This window comes from Osmerus eperlanus, chromosome 24, assembly GCF_963692335.1.
Source record: "Osmerus eperlanus chromosome 24, fOsmEpe2.1, whole genome shotgun sequence".
Lineage (NCBI taxonomy): Eukaryota > Metazoa > Chordata > Actinopteri > Osmeriformes > Osmeridae > Osmerus > Osmerus eperlanus.
The window spans coordinates 5,045,900-5,058,196 of record NC_085041.1 but is presented as its reverse complement, the minus strand read 5'-3'; the positions used below and the strand labels follow the sequence as shown (position 1 = coordinate 5,058,196).

The 12,297-nt window shown below is 43.3% G+C and overlaps 4 protein-coding genes across 5 annotated transcripts; 3 read left to right on the top strand and 1 right to left on the bottom strand.

Moving 5' to 3' along the window:
- Positions 1-164: 164 nt before the first annotated feature.
- On the top strand, positions 165-1,111 carry LOC134010835 (acireductone dioxygenase-like). The gene is made up of 4 exons (XM_062450118.1): positions 165-179; positions 342-461; positions 636-815; positions 989-1,111. Exons 1-4 carry the CDS (start codon positions 165-167, stop codon positions 1,109-1,111), a joined length of 438 nt encoding a protein of 145 aa, XP_062306102.1.
- Positions 1,112-1,395: 284 nt separating this feature from the next.
- LOC134011155 (acireductone dioxygenase-like) lies at positions 1,396-3,365 on the top strand. Its single transcript, XM_062450635.1, has 4 exons — positions 1,396-1,822; positions 2,339-2,458; positions 2,659-2,838; positions 3,009-3,365. Exons 1-4 carry the CDS (start codon positions 1,700-1,702, stop codon positions 3,123-3,125), a joined length of 540 nt encoding a protein of 179 aa, XP_062306619.1. The 5' UTR covers positions 1,396-1,699; the 3' UTR covers positions 3,126-3,365.
- A 218-nt stretch (positions 3,366-3,583) lies between these two features.
- Positions 3,584-6,035, top strand: LOC134011153 (ICOS ligand-like). 2 transcript variants are annotated; one of them, XR_009928379.1, is made up of 6 exons: positions 3,584-3,866; positions 3,985-4,320; positions 4,538-4,822; positions 5,134-5,289; positions 5,513-5,692; positions 5,761-6,035. XR_009928379.1 is itself a non-coding variant. In XM_062450633.1 (5 exons), exons 1-5 carry the CDS (start codon positions 3,806-3,808, stop codon positions 5,596-5,598), a joined length of 924 nt encoding a protein of 307 aa, XP_062306617.1. In that variant the 5' UTR covers positions 3,584-3,805; the 3' UTR covers positions 5,599-6,035. The 2 variants fall into 2 exon arrangements, 1 of the variants encoding a protein (XP_062306617.1); XM_062450633.1 differs by having other exon boundaries at positions 5,513-6,035.
- A 277-nt stretch (positions 6,036-6,312) lies between these two features.
- On the bottom strand, positions 6,313-8,987 carry nit2 (nitrilase family, member 2). The gene is made up of 10 exons (XM_062450634.1): positions 8,878-8,987; positions 8,479-8,597; positions 8,261-8,381; positions 7,988-8,076; positions 7,666-7,759; positions 7,512-7,586; positions 7,333-7,411; positions 7,108-7,206; positions 6,788-6,843; positions 6,313-6,504 (listed from the first exon to the last, which is right to left on the bottom strand). Exons 1-10 carry the CDS (start codon positions 8,903-8,905, stop codon positions 6,410-6,412), a joined length of 855 nt encoding a protein of 284 aa, XP_062306618.1. The 5' UTR covers positions 8,906-8,987; the 3' UTR covers positions 6,313-6,409.
- Between the last annotated feature and the right edge of the window lie 3,310 nt (positions 8,988-12,297).

Sequence of the window (12,297 nt, the reverse complement as noted above, 5' to 3'; positions counted from 1 at the left end):
CGTTAGTGGTGAAGGAGTTGGCTAACCAAACGTTAGTGATTGGTTATGGGAGATCCAGAGTGGCTCTGGGCAGATCCAATAGTTTTAAACTTCAACAGAGTACCCGCCTTCAAGGAAGTTAACACTTGTCAATGGAGAGAGCCCAGACTCTCTGTACAAATGAAATGTACAAGAGTCTGGTAAGGACCAGGCTAGCTTCATCTGGCCTCCCCAATGAAAAATGTTGGGGTGCCATCGGCATACACGCAAAGCTACAGTCAAAAGTATTGCCTATCCTGGAGATAACTCGGTGCAAATCTTGCAAACACTTGTTTTTCTGAGCTCTTACCTTTCTTTTTCAGTTAAATGCTGATATTTATGAAACAGATCCTGAACTGGAGAAGATTCGAAAAGACCATGGCTACTCATATTCAGATATCATAACCCTCGCCAAGGATATACTACTCGACTATGAGGAAAAGGTAACCTTGCCAAGACCTGTGTCTACCAAGGCGTCCTTTCTGGCAGAAAAGCACTGGCTGGGGAGGGCTTCATCCCAGTGTTTTGTCAAGTTAATGCTGTCATAGAAACCAACAAACTGGTGACTCAGTTTGGATACCTTTAGCCTTTCAGTCAACTGTTCTCCTCTCTTCCAGTTGAAGATGTTCTTTCAGGAACATCTCCATTTAGATGATGAGATTCGCTACATCTTGGACGGCAGAGGTTATTTTGACTTGAGGGACAAGGAAGATCGCTGGATCAGGATCTCTGTGGTCAAGGGAGACCTGATTACTCTACCTGCTGGGATCTACCACAGATTTACTGTGGATGAGACGGTACATGAATGGCCCTTTACAAAAGTCACCTCAACCAGGTGATGTACCATTTGTAGAGTAGCCTATATCAGAACTGTATGATTTTCACAGGATCACGTTGTCATTAAAAAAATGTATCTTGAACAAGGATTAACTGTAAATAAATTGCCAGTTTGTATTTTTTTATCCCACAGAACTACACTAAAGCCATGAGGCTCTTTGTGGGGGATCCTGTGTGGAAGGCTTATTACCGACCAGCTGATGACCTAGACATTCGTCAGCAGTATTTGAGTTCTATCGGATGTGGATGTGCCTAGGATGCAATAGCACTGACCAATGGATAGACTATTGCACAGATGTATACATTAGGCTACTGTGTCACCAATCCTTTAGTAATTTTGGGGGTATTAAATAGCGTTATCAATGATATCTACAGGCACTTGCAAAAGTACTCTGGAGTATAAACCATTATTGTGATTATTAATAAATAGCGTACAAACTTGAACTGATATATGCAGTGGATGTTTGGCATTGTTATAATTTCCCTTGATTTTTCGTAAATAAGGGCCCTGGTATGGTGAAGCAGAAGTTGGTGCACAACCGATTTAGCATAATATGACGTTAGATGTAACCTGGTTTATCAGTGGCAGCATCCTGGGAAAAACAGCCAGCAGTCAGTATTGTGGCCCCCATGATTTTTCCTCGGCCTCCTGAGATTCAGTTCTTCAGATAGCCTAAGTAGTCTTGGCCATTATAGGAGAGCCGGTGTTTAGCCGAAAACGGACACTGTGGGAAAAAACCTGAAGGTGGCAGTAATGTAACTTCGGGGATGCCAACTGCCCTTAAACCTTAAACAAGAAGAAGAAAAACTAGCAACAGTTTTGTTCAATACTACAAAATCGACTATGGCTTTAGATGCATGGTATATCGACGACTCTGATGAAGATCAGCGAATGCCTCATAGACAAAATCCAAACCAGCCCGTGTCTTGTGAAGACTTACAAAAGCTTGGAATTTTCCACTTTAAGGTAACTAAATGATATTGATAGCAACGTCTACCTAGCAAAAATATGGCTATCAAACAGCTAAGTGTGAGTTTAATGTTTAACTAAGTGTGAGTTTTTATTGAATGTGGCTCAGAAGTCTGCCGTTTCTGTGCAGTTCATGCATACACTACCGGCCATTCTTATACAATCATTGGCTCTGCCTCGTGAGTCGCATATTGTCCAGAAAGTTTTTTTTTTTTAACTCAAAATGTTAACTGCACCAGTATTAGTCTAAGCACACCAAATAATAAGTAGCCAAATATTAATTGTAAAATAAGTATGTCAGTATGCAATTCCATAACTCTCATAATGACAGTTTTAGCAGCATAATAGAATTCCTGAAATTCACATTTTCAGTGGCCCCATCTGGCCTACCCAATGAAACTTGTTGGGGCGCCACCGGCATACACGCAAGCTACAGTCAAAAGTATTGCCTATCCTGGAGCTAGTGCATATCTTGCAAACACTTATTTTCTGAACTCTTACCTTTCTTTTTAGTTAAATGCTGATATTTATGAAACAGATCCTGAACTGGATAAGATTCGAAAAGACCATGGCTACTCATATTCAGATATCATAACCATCGCCAAGGATACACTACCCAACTATGAGGATAAGGTAGGTAACCATGCCAAGACCTGTGTCTACCAAGGCATCTTTTCTGGCAGAAAAGCACTGGCTGGGGAGGGCTTCATCCCAGTGTTTTGTCAAGTTAATGTTGTCATAGAAACAAAACAAACTGATGACTCAGTTTGGATACCTTTAGCCTCAGTTAGGATACCTTTAGCCTGTCAGTCAAATGTTCTCCTCTCTTCCAGTTGAAGATGTTCTTTCAGGAACATCTCCATTTAGATGAGGAGATCCGCTACATCTTGGACGGCAGAGCTTATTTTGACGTGAGGGACAAGGACGATCGCTGGATCAGGATCTCTATGGTCAAGGGAGACCTGATTACTCTACCTGCTGGGATCTACCACAGATTTACTATGGATGAGACGGTACATGAATGGCCCTTTACAAAAGTCACCTCAACTAGGTGATGTACCATTTGTAGAGTAGCCTATATCAGAACTGTATGATTTTCACAGGATCACGTGGTCATTAGAAAATGCTTGAACAAGGATTAACTGTAAATCAATGGCCAGTTTGTGTTTTTTCTCTCCCACAGAACTACACTAAAGCCATGAGGCTCTTTGTGGGGGAACCAGTGTGGAAGGCTTATAACCGACCAGCTGATGACACAGACATTCGTCAGCAGTATTTGAGCTCTCTCGAATGTGCCTAGGACGCAATAGCACTGACCAATGGATAGACTCGGGGCCGGCCCGACCCAATAAACAAATTAAACATTTGTTAAAAAAAATGCCAATCAAAGGGCCCCCCACACAAATTTTGTTTAGGGCCCCTAAAACCCCAGGGCCGGCAGTAGATAGACTACTGCACAGTTGTACACATTAGGATACTGTGTCACCAATCCTTTTAGGAATTGTTTGGGTGTATAAAATAGCGTTATCAATTATATCTACTGGCGCTTGCAAAAGTATTCTGGGGTATAACCCATCATTATTATTTTGTTGTTTTTAATAAATAGCCAACACACTTGAACTGATATATGCAGTGGATGTTTGGGATGGTTATAATTTCCCTTGATTGCTCGTAAAGGAGGTCACAGGTATGGTGAAACGGGTATGGTGAAACAGGCAAGTTGGTGCACGACCGATTTAGCATTCCTATGACGTTGGATGTAAAGGTGTGTCAGTGGTAGACGATGCCTGCATGGAGAAGAAAGAAGATATCTTTCCCTCAAAGATGCCGATCAAGGAACTAGCAGTGAAGTTAAGAATGTAAGTTGAAGTAAATGGACAAGGTAACTAGGCGAATTCATTCTTAATTAAGGCTTGTGGTTGCCTTTTATCAACTTGACGGAGCCGACTAGCCGTGCGTAAAACTGCCCTGTGCGGGCAAATGTCAGCATTGTGGCGCACGGGATTTCTCCTCGGCGTCATGAGATTCAGTTCACCTTCAGGTAAGAAGGGGTTTGTTTCTTTTTTATACCTTTTTATTTCATTTTTTGTACGTTTTTTATGTGCAAAGGAGAGAGACGATTATCTGACTACTGTCGCTCCCTGACTCTCCACATACAGGTGAAGAATGTGTCCAGGTCATTATCGGAGAGCCGGTGTTACTTCCGTGTATCTATGACGGAGCACTCCCGCTAAGCGCTCTGAACTTTTCGGCTGAATGGAGGAGAGCCAACGACGTGGTCCACAGGTCGGTCTGGGGAGGGGGGAGCCAGGATAAATGGACAGTGTCTAGCAGAAACAGCACCCGAGTCTCAGAAACGGCTCCGCAGACAGGCGACTTCTCCCTGCAGTTGTCCATGGTGGTCGCGGCAGATTCAAACACCTACAGCCTGTACCTCACATTCCCTGGGGGGAACCACAGTTCTCCGGTGTGCACGGTGTGTCTGTGGACCGCAGGTCAGTGATGATGAAAGACAGTGGCGTAAGTTTGTTGTCAAATGTGTGGTACAGTTTGTTTGTTTTTATAAACAAGGATGCAGCTGTTAAATACAAAGTCAAAAGTGGGTGGGATAATGAAACCTTTACTTCTGATGAAATATCCATTTTGATTAACTTGGTCGGTATGACCATACTGAACTAATACAGTTCCCGTCCTCTCTTTCTCTCTCCGCAGCCAGTTTCTCGTTTCCGCTACTGCTGAGGGAGGATGCGGAGGAAGGGGACGAGACGCGTTTCTTGTGTCACTCTAGAGGAGGTTTCCCCAAACCTGCTGTGCGCTGGCGGATCAACGAGACCGTGCGGCCTCCCGAGGGCTCAGTCTGGACAGACTTTGCGCTTCTCCCCGAGTCTCAGCTCTACAACATCACCAGTCTTCTGGTTGTCAACATTTCACAGGACGTTAGCGTGTCATGTAGCATAGAAAACCCGTCCATGAACGAGACCTTAACTTCCATCAGCAGTGAGTATGTCAATAACGTATATGAATCAAATCAAATGTATTTGTATAGCCCTTTTTACACGCAAGCATGTCACAGAGGGCTTCACATATGCCCATAGAACTGCCCCTCAACCAACCTAAACCCTCAATGAATCTAACACAGGGCTTCAAGAGACATGAGAACGCACCTTCACAAACTTATGTCCATCCCCAAGCGAATGTATTTTGAATGAATTCCTTATTCAATGAGCTTTTCTGCATTGTTTTGATACTAAAAACTAATGGGTCTCTTGAACCGTGCTCCTCTTTGTGACCTTGTTCCTGGTGCTCAGATGGGGTCCAGCCAAGCCCTGTTGTGGGGAGAGCCACTGAGGCCTTGTGGGTATTCAGCACAGCTCTCTGTGTGGTGGTTTCAGCCATGGTGTTGGCTGCCATAGCCTACCAGATCCAACAGGACAGGGCCCACAAAGACCAGAACACAGAAATGGGTATGATTTTGTTCTTTTAATTCTACTCTTCTATCATTGATTTACACTATTCTACTGTTAAGATAGCCATCTGAACACAACTGCCTTTTTTCTGTCACTTGTGTTGAGTTAGTATGCACTCAACATGTGCACTCAATAAATCCACTGATGCAACTATGATTGAACTGAAAGGTTATGGCATGGCTAAGTGTCTGTCTTATTTCTTATATTGTGTGTGAACCAGGGGTGAGGGAGAGCTTTGAAGATGAACCAGAGACTTGGATGGTGAAAGAGGAAGTGATGGACCCTCTAACTGAGACCAACCTGTGATTAGAATGGAACACTAGAACATGTTTGTGATCACATGACCTTCAAACGTTCTGGTTGAAGGTGATCACATGACCTTCAAACGTTCTGGTTGAAGGTGATCACATGACCTTCAAACAGTCTGGTTGGAGGTAAACACATGACCTTCAAACATTCAGGTTGAAGAGGAAATAAAGTCTTCTCACCATTGCCCACATACTCTGACAAGGTTACTCTTTGTAAATGTGTACTGTGCTGTACATACTGTGAATATGTACAGGTCTTACGTCGGTTGGATGTGTTGTACAAAGTCATTGAAAGGACGGACAGTGTATTTCTTTTTTATTTGAATTGTAGGCTTCAAAACGCACAAAGGACTCGCTTGTTCCCCTTTCGGCTCCTCTCTGTGACCTACTCTGTACTCTGTTGCCGTTTGTGTTATAAAAAGTTCTGTCAATCTAGTTCTGCTCATTCATTGATATTAAAAGGACAAACAGTAAGAAGATACTTGCTGTGGCACCCCAGCTCATACACCAAATGCTCCGTTTTCTGCTTGAAGGGGACATGTTAAAGTGCAAAACTTTAGTTTCAATACAAGCAGCTTGACATCTTTAGCTAACTACTAAGGGCCTCTGATTGAAGACGAGTCATAATAAAAGACATTATAAATCATTTTAAGCACAAACAGTCCACTGGAAAACAGATCTGTATCCATCACTGTTTTTCTCTTCCAATGAGATTGGGGGGGGGGGGGGGGGGGGTGTTGGACTCAAACCGTCATCGGGACCCTGACCTACCCCCGCCCTCAGTGATTCCATGGAAACGTGGCATGGGTTCAGCCCTCTTGCGCTGCGCTGACGGAGTACAGGTCGCCACGGCGCTGGGCTGTGATGGGGATCTGCTGACGGACGTCCGCCAAGTACTGCAGGTCTGCGAAAAACACGAGGACAGGACGGGCAGGGACAGGGGCGGGGTCAAAGATCAGTCAAATTAGCCCTGCGTGGGGGTTACTACATTACGGTTCTGTAATTCGTATCCAGTTTTCATGACATGGATGTTTTGTCATTTACTGCCTGAGGGCTGTTTTTCACACATATCAGGATGTTGGGTTTCCACTCTCATGCCATTTGTTTACTCATTGATCCGTCTATGTATATACAACTTCCTGATCGATTCCTTGTGGCCTAGAGAGCACTGCCACTCCGCCACTCACCGATGTCAGCGTAAACAACGGTCTCGTCTGTCCCAGCCTTACTGATCACCTCACCCCTGTAATTGAAGACAGCACATTCATACTGTGTGCGTGTATTTGTGTGAGTGTATTTTTAATGAACACACACACACACAAAACCATTAACACCCACTACCTTCGGCAACCTCACCCTAGAGAGAGAACACAACCCACATGACCACTGTTTTTGAGAAATTGTCTTGCGTACGGAGAATTGACATCACTTGTGGCATCACGAACGATAACACCACCAGAACGTATTTTTATGATAATTATTCCTCCATTCGTTCATTTTTCCTTACCACGGGTTTACCACAGAGCTGTGACCCCAGGCTACATAAGAAGCCGTCTCATCCCGAGCAGGAGAGGCCGTGGCCACATAAACCTGGTTATCAACTGCCCTGAGCGAGACAGGAGAATAGGGCGACTGTCAGCATAAGTTAATCATATAGCCAAGGTAGATGAAAAAGTGAGAAAAAAAAGAGATGATTATATCACATCAGAGACATTCTTGGGCACTGACTGACCTCCCCCTCTGTAACAGCTCCCAATGAGCCGGTCCTGTAGTCATGTTGAAGGCGCCGGGATATACCAACAGCTGACAGCCTGGTTCCAGAGGGGAGCATTTGGTAGAGTTAAGTTTTATATAGATTTATAACAGTATATATATCTTATACAGATATGAAGCCCTTCCGTTCACCCGCACCTTTCTTAGCGTAGAGCTGTGCGAGCTCTGCAAACCTAATGTCGTAGCAGATCCCAACACCGACCTTACAGTACGCTGAAACAGAACAGAGAAACGCACTTCCTGTCAGAACAGGACGCTGAACTACAAGGTTGGGGTATAAGAGGACACGTACGTGTGTCGAACACCGATAGGCCGCTTCCAGGGCTGAGCGTCTCCGACTCCTGGAAGCGGATTTTCCCGGGAACATCGATGTCGAAGAGGTGAATCTATAAAGGAGGGACAGTTAGCCAAACAGAGAAACCGGAATATCGACTGTGGAGCAAATGTCAACAAAAGGAGTGAAAATGGTATGTGACAAATCCAATGTCTCAAATGTATGTCTTTCTGTGGCAGGCATGCAGACAAACAGACTGAACAAGCTCTAATTATTCCCAAGGGTAAATTGCACCGTGGTGAAGCAATGAGTGGCCAGCTGACTGTCAGAGCATGCCCACCTTTCTGTGCTTGAGCACCAAGCTTCCATCAGGGCCGAATACTGCGCAGGTGTTATACAGCTTCCCCTCATCCTCTTCTGGGATGGAGCCTGGAGAGATACCACACACATCTTATATGACACAAGTTTGAGTCTCCTTAAGGCTTTGTAGAAACAAATATATGACTGACTACGTTTACTATATATGTATTACTAGTCTAGATGTACATGGCTCTGATCATCGGTGAGGACAGAGATGAGGAAAGTGTACAGGTGCGACCAATCCTCCTCTCACCTCCTACCAGATACACCCCACTCTCCTTGGCTGCTTCCGACAACACCTGTGTGGACTCTCCTGGGATCTTCTCCGCATATTCAGGGAAAAAGCCAGTTCCGTAAGGGGAATTGAAGCACTCCTGTGTGTAAAGAAAGATTGGAATGAATAGGAACCGGATTAGCTTCAAAGCCTTATCAATTGTTCTCCTTTCCACAAAAAGAAGTAACTTGACTCACAGGTAAAACCACCACTTTAGCGCCCTGAGAGGCTGCCTCCTTGATCAACCCGCGAGCCTTGGACAGATTGTCAGCCTTCACCTTGGTGACGTGCAGCTGAACCACTGCCAAGCGAAACTCTGTGACAAAAAGTATTAACTGTAGGCTATTGGACCTCTAAACAAATCACAATCAAAAGACAATGTGCTTGACTGTCGTTGCATATAAGCTCCCACTCGATTAAGTAGATCAGGTCTATGGGCAAGTGAAGTTACAATAGCTATTACGTTAATAACCAGTCTTCTACTTGAGTGCTATATTACTTGAGTCAACAAGCTCTGCAACATCAGCGAGTCTGTCAAATCGTCCATCTCGCTTGTCGTTAATAAATGCAATAACTTGTCTGTTATGTTCACTTACTCGACATTGCTTTAGCCAAAGCAGACATGGGTGTTTGGAGAGGTATTTAATGCCAGGTTAACACTGGTGCTCACATCAATGAGGGAATTTGATCTTGGATCAACATCCGGTCCTTTCGACTACGTTATTTTATTCAGAATAAAAGTATTCTCCCATGGTTAGTGTTAGGCTTCTCCCTGATACTAGATTCCATACTTCAGTTTCAGAAAGCCTTAACAGGCCCTCTCATATTATTTAGTAGGCCTAATTTGTGTATATTTTGTAGGACTGATTATCCACGTTATCATACTAGTGTCCCTGGCTGTTAAATATGACTCTTATTATGAAATGCCAGGGGCGTGTTATCAACGTCCAATAAGGTGAACGCTTGCCTCCGTGTAAAAATGTGCCCATCTGGATCACAACATTTGACCAAAAATCATATTATTGCCTGTAGTTTTGGAATGAGACGCACAAGAAACTCATATAGGGGTGATTCTTGGAAAATGTGTACTTTTAGAGTCTCAGGTCATATTTTTAAAAATAATTGCAGTTTTGGACAAATACCTCTTTCTGTGTGAAAATGGTGATAAAAAAACTCTTATAAAAAATTCACCACCTCTTAAATATAATTTTTTAATACTTTTCATCCACCTGAAAGTTGCAAAATCACTGTTTTTGCCTTGTCACACACCCAGAGTTTCAAACTTCAACAATGAAAAAAAAGGTTATAAGTATCACTTATATGACAACTGTTGATGCATTTGAATAAAGGAATACTAAAATAAATAACATATATTATAATATTTGATTTGAGTCCACAGTCAATATTACTTTTTATACAAAATATACCTGTCACACAGCATTGGCGTCATTTCCACCACAACGACTACTGTCCCTTTAAAAAAGGTTCTAGTGAAAAATTGTTAAGGTGGTTTCCATGGAAATGTATAGTGACATTAGAGCACATGCAGGACATGGAGGCCAGATAAATATCCATCCACAACTTTTGAAGAAAATGCAAGGTAAATATCGCTTGTTCAGCAAATATATTTATTGTATGTCATTTCCAAACATGCTGTAGTTCCATTGTTGTTTTGAAAAAGATTACAAATTTAACATGAAAGGCATTGTTTTGTGTACATGAACTGCTAGCTATCAATTCAGAGCTAATCAATGAAGCGACCATCCATTTTTTATCACAGAACTGTTGAAATGTCATTTCCACCACAGTCATTTCCACCACGCTTCCCACTGTGGTGGAAAAGACAGAACGTGGTGGAAATGACATTTAAGATTATATGAGTGGTATAGATTGTGAAAGTAAATATATTCCTTTAATAGGCTCTAGGCTGTTGTACTTTTATACTATATAGGCATATACTATACATTTTTTACAATGTCTTTTAATAATATTAGCCTATTTTATCTGTTTTTAAGATGCCAAAGACAACAAAACAAAGATCCCAAGCCTACAGGGACAAAATAAAGGCTGACCCGATAAAATATGAGGAGAAGCTGAAAAGAGACAGAGAAAGATATTTGATGAAGAAAGAAAAAGGTGTGGTAAAGTCGATCACAGAGCTAACAAAGCGGAAGCAACGCAACAAGCGGAGAGAATGGAGAACATACCAACAAAACAGAAGAGAGAAAATAAAAAAAACTCAAACCTTACAGACCTACCTCACCACCACCACCCCTCCACAGTCTCCTGAACCTGCCATTCCACTTGGACAAGTTGTTGACCTGCAGCCCACTCCACAGTCTACGCTATCCCAAAAGGAGAGAGGTAGAAGAAAGGTGGCAAGGCATCGGATGAAGGTGTACACTGCATTATATGAGAGCAATGCAAAACTTGAGAAAGCCATCCAAAATGTGCATAAATACCGCCAGCGGTTTGAAAGGCTGAAGAAAAAAATGGAGCAGACGGACTCTCCAAATGCAAAGGCCAAGCGCCAAATGGATGCAGAAACACAAATTCTCAGAAAGACCTTGGTCTTCCACAACGCATTGTTGAGCGAGCTGAGACAAAAGTACAAACATCTCAAATTACATAAAGACAAACGCATGATCTCTGCCATAATGGCAGGAAAAGTCCTGAGAAAGTACAGGCTCCAAAAAAGGGCTCAAGCCGAGGTTGGCATTAGGGCAACGCAACATAATAAACAACACACAAGGAAGCACATAGGCAAAGGCAAGAAAATTCAAGCATTCCTGGAGAGGGACGAGAACAGCAGGTCATCCACAGGCAAAAGGGAGACACTGACAAGGAGAAAGATTAAACAACAAAAACGCTACCTGTGTGAGCCTATGAAAAAGCTCCATAGCAAGTTTATCCAAGAGTATCCAAACACAGATATCTCATACAGTGAGTTCTGTAAGAATAGACCATTCTGGATCGTGAAGCCAACAGTGAGGGATAGAGATACCTGCATGTGCAAAACCCATGCAAATGCACAATGCAAGGCAGACAAGTTGCTCTACCTTAAGGTCATCAAAAGCAATAACATTGAGGATCTGGTAGAGTCCATATGCTGTTCCCCAAACCAGCAGTGCATGTACAGGGAATGTGCTGTTTGTGAGGAGAAAACCCTGGATGTCTCCACTTTTGACCCTGGTACCCACACGTCCTGGTTTGAGTGGAAGGGGAAAGCAGAGGAGAGAACGAAGAAGAAGAAAGATGGGACTGAAGAGAAATTCACTGTGCATTTAACTGTTAAAGAAAAGGTAGAGGGCACTCTGCATACCTTGCTGGAGGACTTTTCAAAAGAACTGAAAACAAAACTAGGGAAACATGTCTACAATATAAGACACCAGCACACTACCCTTCGGAGTTTGAAAGAAAAGCTGTGCGAAGATGAGGTTGTGCTACACATTGATTTTGCTGAGAATTTTCTCTGCAAATACGCCTCTGAAATACAGGCGGTACATTTTGGAGATTCACACAAGCAGGCTTCTTTGCACACTGGTGTAGCCTACACCAAAGATGGCATTGTGTCAGTGTGCTCAATCAGCCCCTCTTTCCGGCATGATCCCTGTGCAATTTGGGCGCATCTATGGAAAGTTCTCTCCTTCCTAAAAGAGAAGTGCCCTTCAGTTACAGTGCTGCACATTGTCAGTGACGGGCCAACCACACAGTACCGCTCAAAGAAGAATTTCTTCTTCTTCACCAACCTGCCATATCAGATGGGCTGGAAGAAACTGACATGGAATTTCCTGGAGGCTGGCCACGGCAAGGGCCCTGCAGATGGCATTGGAGCGGCGGTGAAGAGAAGAGCCGATGACCTCATCGCTGGAGGCAAGGATATTCAAAATGCACAAGTGCTCTTTAGTGAGCTTCAGCAGCAGACATCTGCTATACAACTTTTTTATGTTGAGCCAGAGGAGATTGACTCTATGGATATGCATTTACCATCGGAGCTGCAGACCATTCGGGGCACA

Coding starts and splice junctions, on each gene's coding strand:
- LOC134011155 (XM_062450635.1), top strand. CDS start 1,700: ATGGCTTTAGATGCATGGTATATCGACGACTCTGATGAAGATCAGCGA. Junction 1,823..2,338: donor TTGGAATTTTCCACTTTAAG/GTAACTAAATGA, acceptor CTTTCTTTTTAG/TTAAATGCTGATATTTATGA. Junction 2,459..2,658: donor TACCCAACTATGAGGATAAG/GTAGGTAACCAT, acceptor CCTCTCTTCCAG/TTGAAGATGTTCTTTCAGGA.
- nit2 (XM_062450634.1), bottom strand. CDS start 8,905: ATGTCTGCTTTGGCTAAAGCAATGTCGA. Junction 7,587..7,665: donor CCTATCGGTGTTCGACACAC/GTACGTGTCCTC, acceptor GTTCTGTTTCAG/CGTACTGTAAGGTCGGTGTT. Junction 6,844..7,107: donor AGCTCTGTGGTAAACCCGTG/GTAAGGAAAAAT, acceptor CTTCAATTACAG/GGGTGAGGTGATCAGTAAGG.
- LOC134011153 (XM_062450633.1), top strand. CDS start 3,806: ATGTCAGCATTGTGGCGCACGGGATTTCTCCTCGGCGTCATGAGATTC. Junction 4,321..4,537: donor GGTGTGTCTGTGGACCGCAG/GTCAGTGATGAT, acceptor CTCTCTCCGCAG/CCAGTTTCTCGTTTCCGCTA. Junction 5,290..5,512: donor AGACCAGAACACAGAAATGG/GTATGATTTTGT, acceptor TGTGTGAACCAG/GGGTGAGGGAGAGCTTTGAA.
- LOC134010835 (XM_062450118.1), top strand. Junction 462..635: donor TACTCGACTATGAGGAAAAG/GTAACCTTGCCA, acceptor CCTCTCTTCCAG/TTGAAGATGTTCTTTCAGGA. Junction 816..988: donor GATTTACTGTGGATGAGACG/GTACATGAATGG, acceptor TTTATCCCACAG/AACTACACTAAAGCCATGAG.